Source organism: Toxotes jaculatrix, chromosome 23, assembly GCF_017976425.1.
Source record: "Toxotes jaculatrix isolate fToxJac2 chromosome 23, fToxJac2.pri, whole genome shotgun sequence".
Classification (NCBI taxonomy): domain Eukaryota; kingdom Metazoa; phylum Chordata; class Actinopteri; family Toxotidae; genus Toxotes; species Toxotes jaculatrix.
In genome coordinates, this window is record NC_054416.1 from 11,459,847 (window position 1) to 11,469,476 (window position 9,630).

The following is a 9,630-nucleotide window of genomic DNA, read 5'->3' on the forward strand; positions in this document are numbered from 1 at the left end:
TCAAACAGAAGATAATACAGTTAAATATTTCAATAACTTCATATTGTACATGTAACTATAGCACCTGTAGACTGAGTGAACAGGTGGGACACAACAAGAGCAAAGTTTCTGAGGAAGCCAGGTTTTGTTTTCAGGTTTCAAGAGAGACTGGCAGAGAGTGTTTCAGGAGGAAGCCTAGGCCAGAAGACTCACGTTTCCCAGCATGATTCTGAACCACCATCCCACTTGTAGGTGGGATCTTATTTTTAATGTAATGTTTAATTGATAGGATTGGGTACTTGGTTACAGACTTCCTCAAATCCAATTAGATGTACTTCATCAATCCCTGAGTTAAATCAGATGATATCCCAGATTGTGCTAGAGCACTGCTACAGAAGCCCGGCCAATAGAACATGGATAGTCAAAGCCGGAGAGCTTATTATTTAAGTACTGTTGCAAAGTCAATTCACTCTCCTGAGGCTAAAAAGATCATTTAAATGGACTGTCTATAGCTAAATGCTATTTCTGCCTTCACTGCTCATCCAAAGCATATGGTGATGACTGGGAAGCTGTGAAGAATTGGTGGGAGGTGGGGGATATGCTTTAGAGAAGAGGAGGGAGGGAGCGAGGGAGAAGGGCAAGGAGGCAAAAATGGTAGAAATGTAGAGGGAAGGAGAGGATGCATGAAAAGAGAGGCAATGCATGAAGAACAGAGATAATATGAGCTGAACAGTGAGGAAGATGGGGGGGGGGGGGGGACAGGGGAGTCGATCACATGCATGCGACAAAACGCGTAAAAACACACCGCAGAGATTATTGGGATCATGTGATGTGCATGCACATGCAGGCACATCATACAAACACACCCACTGAATACTAAAACCCACCCACGCATGAATGCATGCATCCCCACACACACACACTTCAAATTCCCTTTCTTTCTATCCAACTCTCTGGCTTACAGGCTAAAAATAGCTGGAACTGAGCCCTTGCTAATTCCTTCATTCAGAGTCTAGTGGAAAGGCAAAATGCACGCAGCCTTTGATGCGAGCCCTGACAGGAAGATACAGGAAGTGGTGGATGGTTGCCAAGACAACCCCTCTGCCCCACTTCCCCCTTTCCTGTGTCTTCAGTCTAAATTATGCGCTCCTTGAACGCCACCCCTTCCCTGGTTCTCATCCTCTCTTCATTTCAGTTTCTCTCACTAACTATGCTGTTGCTTCTGAGGCAAAACTGAAGGTTTCAAAATGTGATCAATATCATAATCCTGGCAGCGCACTCCATCTCAGTCATGTAATCACATTATGAAACCGCTGCATTTGCTTGTATCCGTAATACGTAAAACTATGCAAATAATTTGTCTGATTACAGTCATTATCAATATCTGCAGTCATATGTTCCCAACATAAGAGGTACTCTAACATCAGTAAAGGTTTCCAGCTATTAATAAAAACTCTCTATATATTTTTTTTGTCAACCTTGAACCATTGTTTCAAAAATTACTAAGAGTTTCAAAGAGAAAATCTCAGACACCCAGTGGTGTCAGTGAGGATTTTAACATGAAGCAGTTCTTAGAGAACTCTTTGCTGCAGTTTATCTTTTCTATAACTATTTGACTTTTGCGCATAAAACTTTGCTTTGACTGGTTGACCATCAAGTTGACAGGATATAATCTATTTTGTATTGCCATGTTTTTGTGTTAGAGTCAAATTAAGTTTGAAAGCTGCAGGCCAATGAGCAGATACTCTGTACTTTTCCTCAGGATTTAGGAAATCACCAGTGGTGTAGTCAAGTTTCGAGTAGTGGGCCGATATTTGGTAACGGTGCACTATACTTGCAAACAAATTAATCTCTGCTGAATTCCCAACCACCTCGAAATACATAAGAAACACACTTAAATGAAGTAATATCCAAGCCCAGATTCAGATTTCAGATTTCCATGACCAATTATAAAATTGGACTACATCCCACACACCAGAGGAACTTTCACAGATAATCCGCTCTCAAATCCACACACACCCGACAACATTGGAAAAATAATAGTTTATCACACACTATACAATATTAAGATGATCTATTCTTGACAGAGTTCTCTCTCCCTCTTTCACACCCACAGACACGCACACACAGTCCCTCTCACACACCTAATATGGGCTCTCCCCTCGTCTTCTCTTTGTCTGCACAGATTTGTCTTGTAAGACATGTTAGCCTCAGTAGTTCTGGACACATTTCTAATAACCTTTCCTCCATTTCAACAGTCCATCAAACCCACAGGCTACACCAGCTTCGCTCCCTGCTCCTCTCAGCTCATGTCTCATGTTGAATATTGTAGGTCTGTGATGTTACCGTCCAGATTTTTGCAAATATCAAGCTTAGATTTGGAGTTTTGGTATCCTTACTGACATGTCGAAGAGTTTTCCGTCTTTAAATAAAACTCTGCAATATTTTTTTTTCATGTATATATATATACAAAAAAAAAAAAAAAAAAAAAAATCAACAAGAAATTAATACCTAAGAGTATATCTAGAGGTACTACATCAAAGGCAACTGGATTTGCTGTTTTAGTCTTGAAGATGTTTTTGCCATTCATCCAAGACGCTTCATCAGTTCCTAGGGGTGTATGTAATCTGATTATCCTGGCTTAACATCAAGTCAGTTACATGTCATACATTACTGTTTAACCCTGCCGATCACCATAAAACTCTCCTTCCCTACTCTGACTCACCAAATTCATTCTAAACAACGACTCTCCTGATCTGAATGCCTGTTTTCTCATTTATTTTTGACATCTTTGTTAGCTGTCGGCAAACGCGATTTAACGCTCTAAATACTCTGTCAACAAAATTATTACCTTATACTTACATATACACAACCTGTCAGTCCTTCGCAGCGATAAATAAGCACTTACACACCACACACAGGCACATGCTGTGATAGCGGTGGTTAGGAACAGTTTTCACACAAATAAAAAACTGGATTTAAGAGTTGCAGGTTTAGACCAGGGACTTGTCCTGTCATAATTTTTAATGAATGTCGCAAACCCTGGCTGATCTGATTCCCTCCTCACCCTCACGACCTCCCAGCGTAAGACAAAGCCGTTGACCAAGCAGACCAGTCTCTCTCTGCTCCACTGTGCCTCAGGATGAAGCAGGGAGGAGGAGAATAAACAGAGGAGAGCGAGGTGAAACATGAAAGGAGGCGCAAAAGCAAAGACGGACTGTCCGACTTGGTCTGTAAAGTGGCGGACTACAGGCTGGATCGGGCCTCCTGTTCTGATCTCCAACTTCCACTAAATGACGACTACCTACAGATGCCAAACTTCAAATCCGACTTTCTGCTTCTCGCTCTGTCTTCGTCTTTTTATTAAAAGCTCTGTTTTGTCTCCCTCAGTTCTGGCAAGCACGCTCGCACACATCAAAGAAAACTTTTGGGCATGTGATAAAGGGTGTGTGTGTGTGTGTGTGTGTGTATGTGTGTAAGAGGGACAGAGAAAGAGAGTGGATATTTCATGAGTCCCCTGGGAGCTACAGGCACGCATACTGTATGTAACAGCAACTGTTCATTCTGGGAGGGGGGGGGGGGGGCGTATTGTGCCTGCAGAAAGATGGTGATCTATTTTCCCCCCCATCATCCCTTTTTTCTCCCATTTCAGTACTTCAGATGGCATCAACTGGGGCTGGCGGGAGAAAGAGACGGCATAAAGGACGAGATGGAGCAGAATAATCAAGGTTTTTTTCTGGCATCAGAGGCAATATATATCATGTTTCCACTGCTGCATGCTGGCACCTCTCTATCTTTCCATTATTTATCTGTTTGTTTTTATCACTTTTACTTATTTATTCACCTCCAGCCCTTTGGCGATGCTGCAGCGCAGCCCTCGGGCCACGGTGTGCAGTATTGTGTTAGTATCGAACCCTTCTTGATGAATCTCTTCAGAAAATTGAAATATTGCAGAATGGGGAGATGTGGGAGTTTGAGTCTGATGCATTGAGATAGATGAAGTATTGGGTGGAATAATTTATAAGGCCCTCAGCTCGCACCCCGAAGCCCAGCCCAAGAAGCACGGCGCTGACAACGCTGAGGTTAGCGGTTCAAATCCCAGGGGTTTATCCAGCAAAACTGATGTGCACCCTCCTAGAACAGGACTAATTGAGCAGAACTAGCAGCCTAAAAGGCACTTTGTAACAGCTTATCGAGGTTAAACTCAAGCCTACCACCAATAAAGTTCTTTGAAGAGCGATGGCGATGATATTCTAATATTTTCAAGGATAACTAGGAATAAGGTCACAGTTATAAATGTAAACAACAGAAACCCAAGTTAAGAAGTCAATGAAGACGCTGGGTGTGGGTCTAGGGACGAGACTAAGCCAGAAACCTGTCTTTGCTAACTTGTTTCTGCATCACATCTGTGCCCTCTGCCTAACTGCACAAGGCGCAATTATATGCGATCCTGCGTGTGGGTAAACATTTGCAGTGAGTTCCTATTCGGGGGCTGCTGAGTCCAGCTATTCCAACTCATTCACCATGAAAGTCTTGCTCTGTGTTAACAGCTGCTGACTGCTGAGAGAAGCATGCGGTTTGCCTGTGGGCCTGTAGGCAGCAGCGGTAGCAGCAGTAGCAGAGGCCGGGCCTTTTCTCCCTTCCCCTCGTCCATCGATCCAGCGTGACTCTGCAGGAGCCAGATGAAAACCTCTTGCTATGATTTATGGGATGTCATCTCCAGGGGAACTGGTGGAGCCCCTCCCTCCCTTTGTTTGGTGAGGGAGAAACCTGCTAGAGGGCAAAACCAGTCCCCCTGGGTCCTAAGGCCTGAATCTATATTACCACAGGGACAAAGAGTACAAGCTGGGTTTATAGTTAACACTCTACATTATAGTTGTATTCCAACGGCTATCACTTTATCTATCTACCTCTACAGAAGCAGGTGTTCTGGGCCTTTGTCCTCATGGTTACAATAATAAACACACAGTTAAGGTTGCAGAACAGTCATGGATCAAAGAAACGTCTCCTGTGTCAACGTCCTGCGTTTTGTCGACTCATCCATCCTACCCCAACGCTCTGCCTCCTAACACGGACTCTGTCGCTCTATATATGGTACTATATCACCAGACTCATCATTACTGCTGTAGCCGCTAGAGGTCACCTAACAAGAAAACCTATGGGACATAATAAGCTGCTTATACAAACAACCTATGCAATCGCTTTTTACAGGACAGTCTCAGAAGATCTATTTCAGCATGCACTTCAGTACTATTCCATTCTGTATGTTGAGAACAGTGTTGGAGTTTAAGGCTGAGCAAGAACCCAGAACTATTAAATGGGGTTCTGAAATGCTGATATACTGGAAAAAGTCAAAGCTACAAGCACTGAAATCCTCATTAAGCTGATGTTAATCAGATAGCAAGATGATTAGCGCAATGATAGAAGATGATTACTGGGGTTCCATTTCTTGGTTTGCTCCTAAATTATTACAAATTCAAAAACATGTGTATTGGTGTGTGCCATGGAATTAATGAAAAATGACAACACATGGCTAGCCTTGCAACTTACTAAGTACTTAAGTATTAATTAAGGAGCAATGAGTAACCACCAAATGTTAGCGCATTTGTTTATCTATGCACAAACACACACATTCGTGTCAGACTGTCCCACTTTCTTCCATTTGCACTGATGGCAGCATTAAGAAGTAATTCTGCGGCTTAATCCACTTAAAATTAGAGGAGGTTTTTAAGGATTCTGTCTTAAGGGTGCCCTAAAAAGAAAAAAAACAAAAAAAAACAGGGGGATACAGGCCTTAGGAGATTCGGAGAGATGCAGCGTTCACGTTTTAGAAGTGAGAAGAACAGAAGTGGAATCAACGGCACGGCAGGAGAAAATGAGGGAGAATGATTGTGTTATGTGCGTGAATATGTGAGCATATTTAACTTTGTGGTGTGTGACAGTGAGCTGATCGTCCCAATGGACACAAAGTGATGGCTGTTGTTTGATCTCGTGCCCAAAAGCTTTCCCTTCTCCTCCACTCTCCTTGTTTCCTCTCCTCTCGTTTCCATTTCTCTCCTCTCATGCCCCTTTTCTCTCTTCTCCTCTCCTCTCCTTTGTTCCTCCTTGTTTCCTCTACTCTCTTCTGCTTTTCTTGTTTTCTGTCCTCTCTTCACCCCCTGTCCACCTCGTTTGCCCTCGTCTTTATTTCACTCTTCTCTTCTCCACATGAAAAAAAAAAAAAAAATCAATGCAGGAGGAGAAACAGAGGAAAGGAAGAGCATAGAGAAAGACAACCCCGGGGCTGCTAGAGGAATGCTGAGGCTAGCAATGTCATGCCTGACTTGACCACCATAAATACACCAGCAGTGATGATGAGCAATGAGAAATGAAACAGGTCCATATGTGACCTGTCCACCCCCCCCCACCCCTCCCCAATAAATTAAGACATTGATTCTGGTAACAGATATTTACAGTGTGATAATATCTTCTTAATTCCTTAAACACTAGACACCTATTGTGTATTATGCTGACAATGTTGAGAGTAATACAGTAATGTTTCAAGCTGATGAATGAAGGTCACTGTTAGGCGTTTTGTTTTACACCTGTGTGGCATTTCCAGAGAGGGCGCTGTACACCAGTGGGACAGTGTGTAAGCACACACATATAAGCACACACATATACATACATATATATCTGTGTTATGGCAGTTGCATTTCCACAAAGTCACACATTTCACAAAGTCATACATTTCAGAAAACATGGGGAAAAAAAAAAAAGTTTCAGTGTGAAATGACTCACAACCTGATCTGTTGTGTTCTATATGTGCCTGAGGAGCTGTAAGTGCCAATGATGGGGTGTTGAGGGTTGAGGCTGCAGTGTTGGGAGTAGAAAGGTGGAAGGAAGGGTGTTGAGCTGTGAGGGGTTACTAAAAAAAAAAAAAAAAAAAAAAGTCCAGGCAAGTGACGGAAGCGCTGAAAGGGAGACCGAAATGTGTTAGAGCGAGGGGGGGGATGTTCAAAAAGGAAATCAGGGCCTCATCACTGCACTGACATACACACCAGTGTGCACATGCAGACAGTAAGAGAAACACAGATCAATGCAAACATACATATAAGCACACATACGCTTATATTGATCTTTCTCAAAGGAGAGATGATGTGTTCTTCTTTCCTGGTCCAGTTTTCAAGGAGGTTAAAGCGAGAGTATATTATAAAAATAATAAAATAATTTCTGCATGTGAAACCTGCCAACGTGATCCTTACAGCCTTTTCTCTGTGAGAGGTGTTGGCTTTGTGCAGCTTATATTAGAGATATAGAAATGAAAAGACAAATGTGAAACACGTCTTACAATACCCTAGGCAAGGAGAGAGAGAGAGAGAGAGAGAGAAAGGGGAGAGGTGGGGGGGGGTGATGGAAGTCTCTACTCTTCATATCACACCTGCCGACAAAATATTTCTCTTTTATTGCTCACATACCTAATAGTGCCCGGGCAGACAAAAACGCCCGCAGTATGATCTGAGCAGAGGGAAGAGGGTTCTTGAAGGTAAAAAAAAAAAAAAAAAAAAAAAAAAAAATTATAAAAAGTAAGAAAAGTCAGATGTCACCTAATCCGTTTCTCATAAAGCACCTGGAAACTGCTTCAGTCCTGGACTTTGTTCTCTTGCTTTATAACACCCTGAATGTGATCTAGATCTAAAACCAGGGAAGGGTAATTGAAAACTTTTTTTTTTTTGACCCTCCATAGAATACTTTTCCGATTTTACACACACCCCATCCTAAAACTTACACACACACACAATCTGCATGAAGCATATATGCGATATTTATGATGCTCAAAGTTGTGCATTAATAATGAAAATATTCACAAGTGTTTTCCAGACAATTTTCCACAATAAGTGAACTTCTCTGGGTTCCACTCCCTGAAGAGTGGCCTTAATTCACCATTCACTAAACCCCTCCTGCACTGCAATAGAAGAACAGTGTTTGTTTATTTTCTTCTGATTAGGAACCGCCTTTTTGCTTTTTTATATAAATGTCTCTTATATACAATATCATGTATGTAGCCAAGTGCATAGAACCCATTTACAGACCCCTTGTTTTGAAACAAGTCAGCTGGAAACATGAAAAATTCACTCAGTTGTTTCCAACCAACTCATGGAGGTAAATGTAAAATCTTTTACATCTGTCTGAAATCAAGGACCCATAGTTTCAAAAACTATTAAGAATTTGCAGTGGTAGATCTGCCCCTGTTGTCAGTGTAAACTGTCAAATTGACAGGCATAGCAACTGTAACTCAGGGGGCGGGGCTTAGCGAACAGTGAAATGTCTATTTCCTGTTCTCACCGTTACCCACAAAATCCATAACCTCCCACCCATCACCATATACCCTTCATTTAATACTGTCCACTCACCGTCCTCTGTGGGCACGTAGACGTTGAGGTAGAGGCAGTCCTCGCTCTGGTTCTGGATGTATCCCGCCGCCACATCCAGGTTGTCCGTGAACCACACCGGCAGCATTATCTCGGGCAGCACCCCGTGGACGTTCTGAGGACACACGGGGGCGAACTGCGTGGCGTTGCGGATCTCCTGCCAGGACCCCGGAGCTTCGGGCGGCTGAAAGCGGCGGTCGCCGATGGGTGCTGTGGCGTAGGGTACACCCAGGTACTGCTCCACGGGGCCTAAAATCTCATTGTTCAAGTCCTTCTTGATGCCTCTGAGCTTGCCATAGTTGGTGGTGACTATGGGGTGTTTGGAAGGGTCCATCTTCTGGCTTGAGGCCAGGCTGAAGAGCAGGATGAGGCCAAGTGTACCCATCAGGCACCAGTCTGTTATTAGAGTAAGGGGGCGAGTCCTGGACAACAAACCCCGCCGACTTTGTTTGCTCAAAACAAGTGGGAGGGGGTACATGACTGGATTCATACTGTTCAGCCACCTGCTTCTAGTCTGTTTTCGAGCACTTCTGTCTTTTTACGAGAGAATGTGGATTATAACCAACAACGCTGAAGGTAAAGCATAAGAGAGGGATTAAAACAACAGAAGCAGGTTTGTTTAAGACCAGGAGCACTGAGTGAAGGTGAGATGGAGGGCAAAGCAGTTGCTGGGGGAAAGGAGGGTCCTTAGGGTGCTGGAGAAGGAGCTCAGGCCTCGGGTCTGCGTGCCAGGTCAGTGCTGATTCTGAGCAACGGCGATCCGAAACGCTTCCCAAGCCATGGCTCTGTTGCGTTCCATCCCTATTGGTCTTCTATTATCCGGATAATTTGATTGATGTTTTTAACAGCCACTGAATTCTGCAGAATGAGACAGAGAGAGAGAGAGAGAGAGAGAGAGAGAAGGAGGGAAAGGGAGGATGAGGGAGAGAGACAGATGAGAGATTATAGCTTGTCTGGAACAGAAATATATTCCATTAAATGTTGTCAGTGTAACATTTTCCCCTTCAACTGTTGCCAAGCGAAAAATATTTCCTGAAATGAAAGCAGTGGAGATGAAATGACACACTAAATCTAAAGACAGTATTGTTGAGATCAAGTCAATAGGTTTCATTTTGGGAACATTTCATGTGGTAATCAACGTGTTTCGCTTCACTTTGTTACATCACGGCCTGAAGAAAAATGCAGCGCTGCAGCACGTAGAGAAGGAATCAAGCCAATACAATCTTTGCGATCACCTTCT

At 43.2% G+C, this 9,630-nt stretch overlaps 1 protein-coding gene across 5 annotated transcripts in view; it reads right to left on the bottom strand.

The window, feature by feature from the left end:
• Positions 1–8,904, bottom strand: part of nlgn2a (neuroligin 2a) — an 88,783-nt gene extending 79,879 nt beyond the window's left edge. Inside the window, exons 1-2 of one of the 5 annotated variants that reach the window (XM_041031094.1) lie at positions 8,362–8,549; positions 2,124–2,148 (exon numbers count right to left, since the gene is read on the bottom strand). In XM_041031094.1, the coding sequence (XP_040887028.1) occupies positions 2,124–2,148; positions 8,362–8,478 (142 nt within the window). In that variant the 5' untranslated portion in view covers positions 8,479–8,549. Of the gene's footprint in view, positions 1–2,123; positions 2,149–8,361 lie in introns of all 5 variants that reach the window. The other 4 variants (XM_041031093.1, XM_041031092.1, XM_041031095.1 and 1 more) reach the window with 4 other exon arrangements.
• Between the last annotated feature and the right edge of the window lie 726 nt (positions 8,905–9,630).